Source organism: Lonchura striata, chromosome 18, assembly GCF_046129695.1.
Source record: "Lonchura striata isolate bLonStr1 chromosome 18, bLonStr1.mat, whole genome shotgun sequence".
NCBI lineage: Eukaryota > Metazoa > Chordata > Aves > Passeriformes > Estrildidae > Lonchura > Lonchura striata.
Genome location: NC_134620.1, coordinates 7,909,811 through 7,924,536, shown reverse-complemented (window position 1 = coordinate 7,924,536; position 14,726 = coordinate 7,909,811). Strand labels below are relative to the sequence as shown.

At 37.3% G+C, this 14,726-nt stretch overlaps 1 protein-coding gene across 1 annotated transcript in view; it reads left to right on the top strand.

The window, feature by feature from the left end:
• Positions 1–14,726, top strand: part of TXNRD2 (thioredoxin reductase 2) — a 30,628-nt gene that overhangs the window by 1,362 nt on the left and 14,540 nt on the right. Inside the window, exons 3-11 of the mRNA XM_021544525.2 lie at positions 415–471; positions 1,072–1,216; positions 1,541–1,615; positions 2,423–2,501; positions 3,446–3,508; positions 3,863–3,933; positions 7,343–7,362; positions 7,717–7,808; positions 9,100–9,274. Coding sequence (XP_021400200.1) covers positions 415–471; positions 1,072–1,216; positions 1,541–1,615; positions 2,423–2,501; positions 3,446–3,508; positions 3,863–3,933; positions 7,343–7,362; positions 7,717–7,808; positions 9,100–9,274 — 777 coding nt within the window. The remainder of the gene's footprint in view (positions 1–414; positions 472–1,071; positions 1,217–1,540; positions 1,616–2,422; positions 2,502–3,445; positions 3,509–3,862; positions 3,934–7,342; positions 7,363–7,716; positions 7,809–9,099; positions 9,275–14,726) is intronic.

Below are 14,726 nucleotides of genomic sequence, written 5' to 3'. Positions count from 1 at the left end.
GTTCAGAGTACCTCCATAGATACTGAATTTTTAAAATACCATTCTCATTTATGTGTTAAAACAACAATCCCATCAGACTGTTTCCAAGAACTAACTGCTGTAGAGAACTTTGCCCCCTTTGTATCTCAGGGTAGTATGTTCAACAACCCACAGTGTTCTTAAACATCTCATTTGAGGTCAAATTGCTTTTTTAGGGTCAGTGGAAGCTGGAGGCCCCAGTCTGAGTTATTAAGCATCTTTCAGAGAATTTGCTGACTACATAGGCAGATTAGGTCTCTGGTCTGCTATCTTGAGTTAGACAGAAAAAACACCAGCTGTCATCTCCTGTACTTTATCTATATCTGTGCTACTAAAAATATTTATTTGTGTATGTCTCCTTCCTCTAAATACCTAACCTTACTTCTTTGTTTAAAGCTGCTCAGTTTGGAAGAAAAGTGGCTGTTCTGGATTATGTTGAACCTTCCCCACAAGGTAGGGAAGAGAAATAACAGGGTAATAATTAGAAATGCATATAATTCAGCTGCTCAGGTGAGCAGGTTGCTCCAGACAGCAGTGTCCAAAGCCACACTGCCTGTTTTGCTTGGAGTAAAAGTCCTTAAGCCCAGCTTGTGCCGTGGCTCATTCTCTCCGAGATGAACCAGCTGTGCCTGCTCCCCTGCACATTAAGCTTGTTAGCAGTGCTTGATGCTACCATTTATAGTAGACTTAGAACTTAAAGAAATGAGAATATTCCCTCTGTCAAAATGTTATTTACAATTTCTAAAAATTACTGATTGTGTCATGCTGAGCCTCTTTGTAGACAATGCACAAAATGAGATCTGCGAACGTGAATGTTTAGTTACTGAATATTCTGAGCTCTGAGAAAAATCTTGAGATGGTTTGCATTTTAGAAGAAAAATATAGAGAGGTGGTTATATCAAACAAATGAGCACAAAGAAAGTTACAAACTGATCTGTAGGAGATAGTAAACTGTTTTGTTACAGAACTTTTTACTTTCCATGGACCCAACTGCATTGTTACACTAATCTGATGCATTTTTCTTTTTTTTTTTTTTTTTTTTCTTTTCCCAAGGAACTGGATGGGGACTTGGTGGAACTTGTGTGAATGTTGGCTGCATTCCTAAAAAGCTTATGCATCAAGCAGCCCTTTTAGGGAGTGCCATTAAAGATGCCCAACACTATGGCTGGAATATATCCCAACCTGTTCATCATACCTGGTAAAGACTGTTGCCTATCTCCACTCCTATGTGCTGCAAATGAATAACAATAACCTTATTTCCCAGTTGGTGCTTATTATGGTGTTTATTATTTAGGGAAGTCAATTTTGCATGTGAAATTTTAGCCTGGTACTTGTTAAAAAACAGAATTAGTTATTGGTTTCTCAGGGCAGAAATTATGTTGATTTGGACTTGATAATTTGCTTTTATAACAAAAAATACCGTGGTTCATTACTCATTTTTAGCAGTTGCCTGTATCTTTGTGTTGCATAACCTGAATTTGCAATATGATGACTTCATGTTCAGTTTCTTGTTTTGTGGCAGGTCTGTGATGGCACAAGGTGTTCAGAATTATGTGAAATCCTTGAACTGGGGACACAGAGTGCAACTACAAGAAAAGTAAATAAGACTTTGAAGTTTGTCTTTCTTCCCACAGTCAAGGAGGTGCACTTGCCCTTGTAGAACTGCAGAATTCCCTTTGAAGTTTCTATCTAGAGCTAATATTTTCAGTCTGTAAGTCCTTTCTTCTGGGGTCTGTAAGTGGTCTCTTCCTCTCCCATTTTCCTTTTGGTGGAATAGTGGTTGACACTGACCATACACAAAAGCTTTCTAGCAGTGTAGTGATGCTCTCTTTAGTCTGGAGAGGTTTTGCATTAGTATGAAGCAGTCAAGGTTTCTTAAGATACTTTTGATCTTGTCCCCCAAAATTTCTATACCATACAAACCCACAGCTAACACTATGCTAGAGCAGCAGATTTTTTTTTTGCTTTCAGTGCAGAAATGGTTTTCGGTTTTTCAGCATGTAGTTCTGTTATAGAGAAATTATAATAGAAAATTTAACAGATTCTAGACTTGTTACTCTGCTGAGTCACTTAGGTGTGCTCTCAAATGAGCATGGTATCAGTCATGCTATAGATAATATTAATAATGCTATGGCTGACAGAAAATATATTTTTTGAAGAGGTCAATAACCTCTCTCAAAGTTTGATCTCAAAGTTTGTTACTAGGTTAGTTACTTTCCTGTATAGAGGAGTTAAGTGTGACACAAGAATTAAGTGACAAATTATGATAGAGCTGCAAACAGTCCTGAGAAATGAGATTCCTTCCTTTTATTGCTCTATGCCTGTTTGCTACCCTTTTTAGTACTTAAATACAGAAAAGGTAGCTGATTGTGTTTCATGCCTATTCTTGTGTTCTTCTAAACAGGAAGGTGAAATATTTCAACATAAAAGGAAGTTTTTCTGATCCACATACAGTCCGTGGTTTAACAAAAGCAGGTAAAGAGGTGAGCTGCTATGCTGATTTCTGCAGTGTTGTTCACTTTGAACACTTCAGGTCATTTGGGAGCTAGATTGTCCTTTTGCAAAATTGCTTGAGGTATTGAGTATTGTTTTAGTGAGGGAGATTTGCATTTTCCACTTAGAGAAGTTGTTTATGAACTTGACTGGTGCCTGCTGAGTCCCTAGTCTGGTCTGTTAGATGCTATTGCTTTTTTGTGCGGGTGGAAATGCTGAGACAAAAGATTTTTGTTTGATTTGGTCAGTCGTGCTGATGCTTACAGAAATGTAAGTTCTGAGAATTAGGTTTCTCTGAGCTGTTTCCCTCCTTCAGGTGATTTGTAGGGGTGATTAACTCGGTAGTACCAAATTGTGTGTGGGAGGCAATTAATGTGAATGCACAGCTGGGGCATATAACAGAATGGTGGCCATTGCTGTGTATTTAACAAGGCCTGAATGTGCCTTTTTAACACCTTTTTGAAGGTAATTGTTTAATGTTACTGATTAATATCAGCTTGAATAGCAAGTTCCTGGGGGTAGGTGTCTGGGATTTTCTAGAAACATTCTCCTTTTGAGGTAGCTTAACTCCAGGCCTGAGACAGAATTTACTGCTGTGATCTCTGTGTGTTTTCTCCTGACAAGAAATTTATTTTAATAGTGTTGTTTGTGCATAACTATTGCTTCCAGGTAGTCAGCAGACTCTTGTGCAGTGTAAGAACAATTTCATGGTTAATATTAAAATAAAACCTAGTAGAGAATAAGTAGGAGAACTTCTGCAGGTATTAGTTTATCTCCATCCTTATTTTAATGCATTGCTGATTGTTATGTCACATAAACAGCAGATAGTAGAGCCAGTTTTCTCACTGATCACTCATTTGTACGTAGATGAAATCCAAAGATGGATAAAAGGATTGCAAATGCTTGATTTTGTTTTTTTCATTTTTGTTTGTAGATTGTTGTTACTGCAGATAATATTGTCATTGCTACTGGAGGAAGACCAAAATACCCTATGCATGTAAGTTACCCTTCCATTTGACAGCTCCACTGCTTTGCTGAGATGCAGAACACAGTGAAGGAGGATAAAGAATGTAAAAATAAAGCAACATATGAGAGATTTTTGTACTTGTGTCACACAAAAAAAAAAGTCTTTATATAAAGCATGGCTTTTTAAAAAAACATTTCCATAGACAGCAATTTGCTCTGGTTCAGTATGTTGGTGTTTGTTAGAGCTATAGGATAATTCAGGTTGGAAGTTGGCAGCCCCAGATATATTCCCGTTGGTCTGTACTTCACCTAACACAGCCCAAAATTGCTATGAGCTTCTATTGCTGACAGGATTTGCATTGTAAATTCACCTGTGTGATCATAGGTTGCAGGTGCACTGGAGTATGGAATCACAAGTGATGATCTCTTCTGGTTAAAGAAATCTCCTGGAAAAACGTAAGTTACCTTACCACAGCTGTAGTTGATGCTGTCATTCCTACCTTTTCTATGTGACAAGGTTTAAAATGTTCAAAATTACCTTTTTTACACCAATTCTTCTTCTGTTTTCCTTCTAAAAATGTACTTTGTGATGCAACAATATCATACTACCAAACGTCATTAAGTAACTGGTAGATCTTCCCCTCTTACTCTTATGAAATTCCCTTCTAAGATCAAATTAAATACACCTTTTCACCGTGTTGGGTTTTGCTGTAGCGATTACACCCTAAGTCACAAGAGGGCAGCATGAACTCACCTGGCGACAGCTCAGTCCCTGTCCCTCGATTAGGGGAGAAGCTCCAACATAATTTTGTGTTCTCCTAAGCTGTGGCAGTTGTGATAACAAAAGAAAATATGAAGAGAGATTTGGGTTACTTTTGCTTTGGAAGCTATTGTTTAACTGAAATGTTGAAACACTGGTTTTGATGGAAATACTAAAATTCCACAGTTATTTTTTACAGCACATAGCACAGTAAGATTCTGAGTCAAAACGGCGCTACGGAGCAATTTCCTGATGAAGATAATTGTGATAGGAGATGCAGATTTGCTAGTCTGAAAGTCAGATAGTGCTGTCTTCTAAAAAAAGCAAAAGAGACTTCGAGCTATAATACTGATGTTTGTGCAAAAAACATAGTTGCCGTTCATGGCAGTGACTTTCTGCTATAAAAAATGCACTGCATTAAACTAAACTTTAAATGGACAAATGAGGCTTCTTGGTACAGTTTTAGAAAGAATGTAAATTTTTTGTTGTTTGTAGTGTATCAGTCACCTCTTGAATTTTGAAGGCATGATTTGTGCAAGGAAATTGTTTTTAAGAAAAGCAACACCCACTCCACCCCTGCAAAAACACCAAAACCAAAATATAAGATTTATCCTTGTAAGATGTTTCTGTGAAAATGTGGCTCTTGTCAGTTGCTGCTAATGCAAGTTGTAACAGTGTAATGTGGGAGTCGAGTGTTTATATGTTGCATTCCTGAGATTTAGTCAAAATAAGCCTGCAGGGGCTACAGTAGCATTTCTGTGCTTTATCAGGCTGTTCCTTAGCAAATGAAGGAGGGAGTTGTTAAAGGTTTGTTTCTGTTATAAATATTCCCAAGGTTCAGTTTAACACCTTTTGTTTTCAGTCTGAGCTGTGTTGTAGTTATTCTTTCTTTTCTTCCTCTCCAAATGTACATATCTCAGCTACAAATTACATGCCTGGAGGTTATAGAACTGTCAGTCCTGCAGTTATTTTTTTTTTTTTTTTTTTTTTTTTAAGTAAACCATTAACCAACTTAAAAGTCCCATCATGGATATACAAATATGGGGAAAAAACTCACTCCTGAGATGAAGGGTTTTGGCAGAGTGAATTAGAAGAGATGCCTTGAAATGTGTTGTGAATTAGTAAGAAACTGAGCAGGTGTGAATAAGGATATGTTCTGCTTTCCTAACTTTTCTTTTAGATACTGACAATGCCCAGGAACCTCCTGTTTTTGTACAAGAAAGTGTGAATAATGTGAGGCTGATGCTATGAATAAGTGCCAGCTGACATCTATTTTTCACCTAATGAAAAAGAAGAGCAAATATATGCCCAAATTACAGAAATTCTCATTCTTTTCCCTGTGAATCTCCAGTAGATATTTCTTTATGGGCAGTATATGGCTTTTTGCAGCACTTCCCAGGAGCTGCATGCTAATGAGGGTGTGATCATTCATTCACAGATGAATCAGATGCCCTAATGCTGGAAAAATTATTTCCCATTATGTTAAATTATTTGCCAAGCATAAAGCTCAGACTAGCAGATTTTAATCGCTTCTACTCAACCTATTCTCTGTATACCTTCAGAAGTTGTGTGTTTTTATTGTAAGATAGCAGATATTATCTGGAGTCTTTTGTAAGAAAACATGTGTTGTACTGACTGTGCAGTCCCTGGGGCTTACAGAGCTGCAGCCTCCATGTCTGCACTCCTCAGAAGTTTAAAAGCATTGCGTTAGAACTGGAGATGCTGCAGATTGGTTTAGGGTAAGGCATAGGCCACAAGCCCATTCAAAAACCTAACAAAATATTTTTTTGTCAGTGGAAATACTGTGTGGGTTGTCATCTCCAAACTGTGAGATTTTAACAAGTCTGTATAAGACATAAACAGCAAAGGAGTGCAAGTGTAGCCTGTCCAGCAGCTGAGTGTTAAAGGCTGCCTGGCTGGAGCTGCTTTTACCATCAGAACAGGGATTGGGCATTCTGCCTGTTGTACCCAGCAAATGCAGGGAACTGAGAATGTGGTCAGGAGAGAGGAACTGCTGCAGTGTAGGGATCAACTGGGGATAGAGATGGAAACTCCTGTGCTGGAGAGCTGATACACCTCATAAATTGCAAGTGTTGATGGACAGTTTCAATTATATTCTTGATTGAAAGGGTGTGAAATATTGGGAGAGGTGGTAGCTGGGGTTTTATTTAAGCACTAAAATGGATATATTTTGTAAATAACAGTCTTAAGTAAATCTATTAAACACATTTTTATCGTACACAAATGTTTGAAGACAGGAAGGGCAAATATTTGGCATTTGGAAAAATACAACAATTAAAAAGCAGATGGTTATAAATCAAAATGAAATTTAGCAATTAATAAAATCTTCATTGGGAACTGTAATCTACTTGATAGGAAGACATAATCTAATTGATAGACCATCCCCATGTGCTGAAAGATGAGCTGTCAGGGAAGAAGATTGGCTTGATTGAATAGAGAGTTTTGGCTGGAACTCAGGGAAAAAAAAGAGTGCCTATGCCCCTGGGAGAAGAGGGAGAACCACGGGGATGCCATAAGGTTGTGCAGGGAGAAAATTAGAGGGGCCAAAGCCCAATTAGAACTTAATCTGGCTACTGCTGTAAAAGGCAATAAAAATGCTTCTATAAATATAGTAGCAACAAAAGGAGGGCTCAGGAGAATCCCCATCCTTTTTGGGCTGTGAGGGGGGAGAAGCACAGTAATAAGGATAAGGAAAAGGCTGAGTTACTTAATGCTGTCTTCGCCTCAGTCCATAATAGTAAGAGCAGTTGTTTTGTGGGCACCCAATCCCTGAGCTGAAAGATGGGGACAGGGAACAGAATGAAGCCCCCATAAATCATGAGGACTTGGTTAGAAACCAGCTACAGCACTTGGACATCCACAAGTCTAAGGTACTGGATGGGATCCAGCGCAGGGTGCTGAGGGAGCTGATGGAAGACCTGACTGAGCCACCCTCCATCATTTACCAGTAGTCCTGGCTAACTCGGGGGTCCCAGCTGTCTGGAAGTTGGCAAATGTGACACACACATCAAATATTTTTTTTTCTGTTTGTGCAAAAATATGCACAAGCTCATTCCACTGCTTTCTTCTTTTCTTCTGTAACAGGTTGGTTGTTGGAGCCAGCTGTATCCTTTGAAAGGCCTGTGATGATCCATGATTATAACTAGCATAGCTGTCTTTCCTATGAAAGTTCAGGTTTCAGAAATTCCTCTGCTCATGTTATGTTGGTAAGAGAATAGTAATCGTTTTCTGGGCAGTACCATCATGGAAATTAAGATCAGCCGAGCATAAATTCTCAGGATCTTAAATCCAGTGTTAACTGTAAGACTTCCAAGTTTTATTCTATGTACAAAAGCAAGCTAAAGATATCTGTGTGAGGAGAACTTGGTATCTCCAAGTGAAAAGCCCACTTGTATACTACTAATTTATTGTGTTTATCAAAATTGTTGTTTACGTTTGCTTAACTGGTGTGTCACCAGATGTTTCCCTTGAGTGTGCTGGTTTTCTAACAGGCATTGGATTGGACACTACAGTCATGATGAGAAGTATCCCACTTCGTGGGTTTGATCAGGCAAGTACAGAGTATCTTACATCTCACTATCTAGCAAATTATTTAAAAGATAGATTTTATTATTTTTATCTCCTAAAGAAAAAGTGTTGTTTGCATCTCCAAACATTTCCTAATATGTGCACAGTTTTTGAGGTGGGAGTATTATTGCTTAAGTGGCAGTGACAAACACACCCATGGTAGTGCCATTAGTGACAGCTCCTGGTTGTATGTCACCCTCTCCCAACCTGGAGCGACTTCCTTAAAACTAGTGGCTTGTATGCCTTAAAAGTGGTGGCATGAGTATGCAAAACATTGAATAATAATAATTCTTGGGATTTACACTCCTCATTGAAGAAATCCACACCTGTAACAGCATGAGGTCTGAGCAAGCAGGGAATAGTGTGTGTATAGCAGTTGGTCAAGCACTTACAGTAGGGCTTGCTCTGAGAACTTGATCCTGTGTAGGCAGGAAGAGCACAATGGCCATACCAAAGTTAATAAAGTATTAATGGAGATAAAATAATTATGTTCAGTCTGCAGCCACATTAAGTCTGATGGAAACTGATTAATGAGCTCTCATGTTTCTGAAGAGACATAGCTCTGCTGTTGCCTTCATATTAGTTAATATCAACTTTGAAAATAAAGTTTTGTAAGCTGAGAGAACTTGTGTGGAGTTGTTCTATGTGAGTGGTTTTGTAATAATATCCTTTAAGTAATAAACATGCTCTGGCAAGGTGCAACCTGAGTTCCTGCAGTCAAGAGCACTGATGTCTTTGGATAAACCTGGTGATGCCACATTTTACTACTTCAGTGTGGTGTGGTGCTATTTCAAACAGGCTCTTAGGACAAAAGTGTTGTTTGGTTTTTTTTCCTATTAGAACTTTGCATCAAACCTTAGTGATTTGTAGTCATTGCAGAGAAATGTCAAATGTTATAGCAAAAGGAAATATATTTCTCCCATTGTTTTATGCAAGTATTTAATTTTTATCAAACTACTAGAAAGTTGTAATTATGGTAATGGTAAATTGAATATGCTCTTGATTGTGTAAAACAAATTCTTAAAAAGCAACCATTTTATTAATATACTGTTATAATTTTTTGAAAATAATTTGAGTATTCAGGTGTAATGCCTCTTGGAATGGAGTTGCTCCCTAAATTGTCATGTGTTAGCAGTGCATAGTAGCTAAGTGATAAAGAATGTTTGAAATGCACAAGGTATTTGCTGGGGTTTCCTGAACCCAGCTGAAGGAGGGGTTTGCATTAAAAAGCTCATGTATATAAGAAAAAACAAATTTGTTTCATTACTCAACAGCAAATGGCTTCTTTAGTAACTGAGCACATGGAATCTTATGGCACAAAATTTTTAAAGAGATGTTTCCCAACTAAAGTTGAAAAATTGGAGAATGACAGATTGCAAGTCACTTGGAAAAATGCTGACCTGGACACAGAAGAAACCGATTCTTTCAACACCGTTATGTGGGCAGTAGGTAAATATGATTATCTTAACATTTCTTTGCAATGTTTTCCGTTCTGAATGTGAAGTACTTCAGCATCGGGTCAAACAATGCCCCCTCCCCCTTAAATGTTTAGTGACTTAAACATTGATAGTTGTTTAATTCTTTTCTTGCATGCCTGACTTGTTCATTTACAGTCTAAAAACACAATTACAGTGAATGGAAGAAGTCTGTGGTAACTATTTTTGCATGAGCTGCAATAAATGGGAGACCATCTAGTCTTTCTCACTTTTACTAGAGAAAGAATATGAATTCCAGCAAGCTCTGGTTGGCAGGTATTCTTCTCAAAGTCCATACTCTTGATTGATTCATGAAGCTATTCATGAATCAATCAAGTGCATATTTATCCTGTTTAAGAGGCTACCATTTCTTCTAGGATTTTTTTCTAAACTGTGCTGCTTAAGTTTGTTACTGCAGCCGTCATCCAATTTTGAGAAAGAGAAGTAACTGTCTCTAAAAATCCAGGCTCTTGCAGGGAACCTTGCAAGTGTATAGCTTTTTGAAATCTGGTTAGGGACTTTCACATATCTCAGACCCCTTGGAGCTGATATACAACAACTAAGAGTAAATTGGTTTAAAAGAATACTGTGATAAATGTCTGTAAGCATAATCACCAGAAATGGGAATCAAATCTGGGGTTTTCCTCCTTTGAGAAAAATGCTACTTCCTGCAAGGACTAACACACTAAATTATGTACAAGGTTCCAGCCCACAGGAATGAAAATACTCCTTCAGCGTTGCCTCCCTAAGCTGCTCATTTGTCGCTGTTACAAGTCTGTCCTCAGTTTCTATATTGGTTCAGATGGGCTGTGAGCCCACCAGAGTAGGAGACTTTTGCCTTTAGTGCTTATAAAACTTTGTGACTATCTGGAATTCTAGATCAATAATGCATGGCTAAAGGTAGTAGTGGTATTTGGCAGGCAGATGATATCTGGCAAAAAAGTAAATAGGCTTAAACATACTGCCCAAGAAATCTGTTTTGATGCAGACAAATAATCAGTTTTACTAGGAGCTTTAGCAATCCCCTTGACTACTTTATATTCTTTTTATCTGGCACTTCTGTTTTAGAGTAGTGGGAATGTATTGCTCTTTCATTTATTTATAACATAAATTTAAATTCTTGTGGTTGTAGAATAGATCCATTACAGGATCAGAAACAGATCATTTATAGCATTTCGTATTTTGCCCAGTGGACTTATCTACTGTCCAGTTGCTCCATTTACCTGGTTAAGTTAGCTTTATATCTTCCTAATACCCCAAACAGGTTGTGCATTGTGACAAATGTTTTATTTTCCTTACTGTAACTACTACTCTCTTAGAAGTGTCTTGGGCTCTACAAATTGTGGAAACAGCCTGTAATAATGGATTATTCTCATCAGAACCAATCAAACAGACTAGTGCTTGCCAAGAGCAAAAAAAAGCTCATGCTATATGGACACATAACAATCCTGAAAACTGTAGAGTAATATTCATGAGGTGAGATGAAAATGTTTCCAAAAAGTGGGTTTCTGAGTGCTGTATTTAATTTTTCTAAAGCTTTCTGGTAAAAAACCCAACCCATTCTGTGGTTCTATGAAAAGTACACTGAGTTGGAGACACACATGTCAAATGTCAAGTCAATTTGTTTACTTTTGTCTAAGATGGAAAAAAGAGCTATTAAGTTGAAAAATAAGAAAAAAAATCTTGGTTTCTGTTAATTATAATGGAATAAGGTTGCATGATAGACTGTTACAATTCAGTTGTAACATGAGTCTGCTCACTATTTCAGTACAGAGCTACATGTTTTATAATTTGTCATAGATTTGAGTTACAATCCATATTTAGAAACAGCAAAATGAATAGTGTCAGGATTTTGTGTTGACTTTTTTTAGTGTTCAAATTGGCACTCCACCCTTAAGGATTAAACACATTAACAGTTAAAGCTGGTTAATTGGTGTGCAGTCCATATGATTCATTGTTTTGCTCTGTATCAACACCCACACCAGGTGTCTCAGATAATAGGCTGGGAAACTTAGTGGTGTTGAGGATTTCCTGTCTGCAGATGTGCCAGTTATAATATTGATTGAAGCAAGTCAGCTTGTAGAGTTGGTTAAAAAGCAGCTGCTATTGTTAAATAATTGTAGCCTAAATTATAGTACATATTTCCATAATTTTTGCCAGTGCATCATGGAATTTTAGTAGGATTTTATTAATAATTTTTTAAATAGTTACTGATAGTGGACCATAGTTTAATAAGCTACAGTACTATCTCTTAATGTCAACCCTTTAAAAAGAAAATTAGATTGTGTTTCCATGACAAGTTTTGTTTTGCTTTTGTAATGTGTGATTTTCTGCTTGTATGGATAAGCCAATAAAAGCAGGCACAATGCTCCCTTTGTTTTTCTAGCAGCTTTTTTTAACTATTCAAAAGTATTTGAGGAGAAAAAAAGAAATCTTATTTTGATACATTTTAATGTAATTTAAAAGTTTCAGTCCAAAGCTTTCTAGGTAACTCATGGGCCTATCCTATCTTGCTGAGGGACTACATACTGTTATATTCCAGCTCAGTACAAGAGCTTGTTCTTGATGTTTATTTGATTTTTCCACTTCAGCTATATATGTTGTTCTGTCTTACTAGTGCTGTTTTGGTCTTCTAGAGAATTCTCCTGGAATTATAAGATTTTGAGTTTTTGTTTAATGTAGAACCAATAAACTTTTACTACTCTATAGTATTCTCCCTGCCCTTAAGGGCATACAAAAAATACTTGTTAGATGCCTAGTTTATCTGAGTTACAAAGCAATGGTAAGTGTGTGTGTGTTCAGAGTAAACATGGGATCTTCATCCAAAGGAAAGAGTAGAGTTTGACACCTGCTGAGCTGCAAGACAAAGTTGCAGGAGATCAGGATTTGTAGGGAGGGCTCATTTCAGCTGTTGAAGGGCTGAAACCTGTGGAAGGAGTGCAGCAGTTGCAAACAGCTATTATACAAAAGGAATTGTTAAGTTATAGATCCATGTGAGTTAGCAATACATGACAAAATATCACTGCTGCAACTGAAATTTGATAATTCACAAAATCCTTAGAAAAGATAACCAAGTCACTCCGTCTCCAGTGGGGTCCTACTGTTAAGAGGAGCAATACTGAATGGGTGATTAAACTAAGCAGGTATTTGTGAAATAGCCTGGAATTAGTTTGTCAGAGAATGTGAGGTAGGGTGCTAGTAAACTGTGACAGAAAGAGCAATGACCAGCAGTAGATTTTAAGTTTAGCTTTTGGTTTAGGACAGCTTTATAAAAAGAGTTTTTTTCCCTCATGAGGGCAGTTGAACATCCATTCTCAAGTTCCAATGCATTTGTAAACTTAGAGGATCCTGACTGAGTCTTTGAAATAATATCATTTTTGCTGTATAAAAGAATTGCAGCTCTAGGTCATTGTGAAGCTGAACAGGTATCAGGTGTTGCACATCATATGCTATCAAGCACATTGTCCTTTGGGTCACACTGGACACTAGGCAGATTTATTTTGTTGTGCAGGAAAATAGGATCCTTGCTGTTTGGTATCAAAAGAGGGTTAAGTAACATTTTTTGTAATAGTATTCTTCAAGGCTTACAACCAAACCAATTTGGGTTAACAAGGGAAACAGAAATTTTGTTAGGAGATTTTCTGTGAAATGTCCCATAAGGTAAAATACTGCTGTGATCTCCTATGAGCACATCTCTCCAGCCCCTGTAGAAAAGGGAATGGGCTTTAGATTTATCTTGGCAATCACAATCTTGCCATCAAGTTTTAATCTTTGAACTCTTCAGTGAAAAATAAAGCATCTTGTTGATCTCAAAGAACTCCTGTTCTTTGGCAGTTTCAGGACATCTTCAAACTAAAAGCACATGTGCTGATTTTAGGCAAAGGGTGGGTTTGTATGCCTGGTAGGATTTGGGATCTTAGAAATAAGCTGTGAAGTGATACTTTCTTGAAGTTGAAAATACGAAAAAATCAGGAGTTATGGGTATAAAATGAAATTCCTACTGAGAAATTGTGATAACTGATTTTATAATAGTAAGTGAATGTTGGGAAACATCAGAAATCCCTGAATTTCTACACTACAACCTTCCAAGACACACTGTAGAATCATGAGCCCAAGCTACTGAATTTGAGATGAAGCAAGATCAGTAAGTTTAATTCTTGTGTATGGGGGTGAACCTGCATGGGCCTAAAGGCCAATAAAGCTTCAGTTCAGTGCTTAAAAATTTTGGTTTTGCCTTCAAAAATAATAGTTAGGCAGTAAAACTGAGAGAGAAACTTCACTATGAAAAGCAGCATGTGTCTTTGTAACTCTTAGCTATTAATACCAAGCTGTGCACATGTTAAAATTGGCTGCATTGGAAAGGTTAAGTGTTATCCTGCAGGTTTGATAAACTCAACTGTTGTTGTCACAGGTCTTTAAATGACTCTATTGACGGTTTTTCTTTTTTTTCCTCTTTCAATGCCTGCTGTTGCGTGCTAAGTTTTCTCTTGGCTCTGCCTGGCAGGAAAAAGAGGAAACTAGAAAACCCCATTAGTTGTCCATTTGCAGAATACCCAGGCTTTACTCTCAATACCCAAAGAAATACAACGGTAGGAAGTTGTTTCACATCCGAGCCAAGATAAGGTCCTGGAGGTTTATTATTTTTGTTGCCTGATAGCATCAGGACTGGGGAGCAGGGGGCAGAGAAGGAACAGCAGATCAACATCCCATGGGGACAAGAGAAGGGAAGACAGACAGATAGCCAAGTGCCGACAGCTTCAGTCAGTGCTCCCAGAGGAAGTGTTGGTTTCACCAGATGAAATTAATACACAGAAGTCTTTACAGAGGCATTCAGATGTGACATTGTTTGAGGGGCCTGGCTATATGGAAGATGTATAAAGCACTGAATCATATGTTTACATATAATTAGGTCTGTATTGACAAGCCAGGTTTTCCTTTTGTTTAATAATTTCCTACATTAACATCAAAGAGCTTGTTTTTATAATGAAAACACATTTCCTTTTTTGTTTTGCTTTGCTATAGCTCTGTATTAAATTCAATGCAAATCATGACTGACTCAAAGGAGACTTGTATGTGTAGATATATCCATATTCATTTCAAGCCTCTAAAGCAGACACAATGTTTAAAAATTTCCTTAATTTGGATATATGCAGGTATTTTTTTTTTTTCTGTGTGGTCCTTTGTAGCCTTCAAAATTCTGTGACTTACACATAATTTCGCTCTGCTTATTAACTTTAAAACAAGTTGGATAGGATTTAAGATTCCAATTTCTGGGTCAGGAATTGCTTCCTTAGACACTCTATAGAAAGCTCAGTGTAATGCTGTTAAGACTTCAGTGTAGTTAGACTTCATATTTACTAAGGGGTAACTTTGCAGAAAACACTACAAAATTATATTTTAAAAATATGAGATAATTTTATATCATT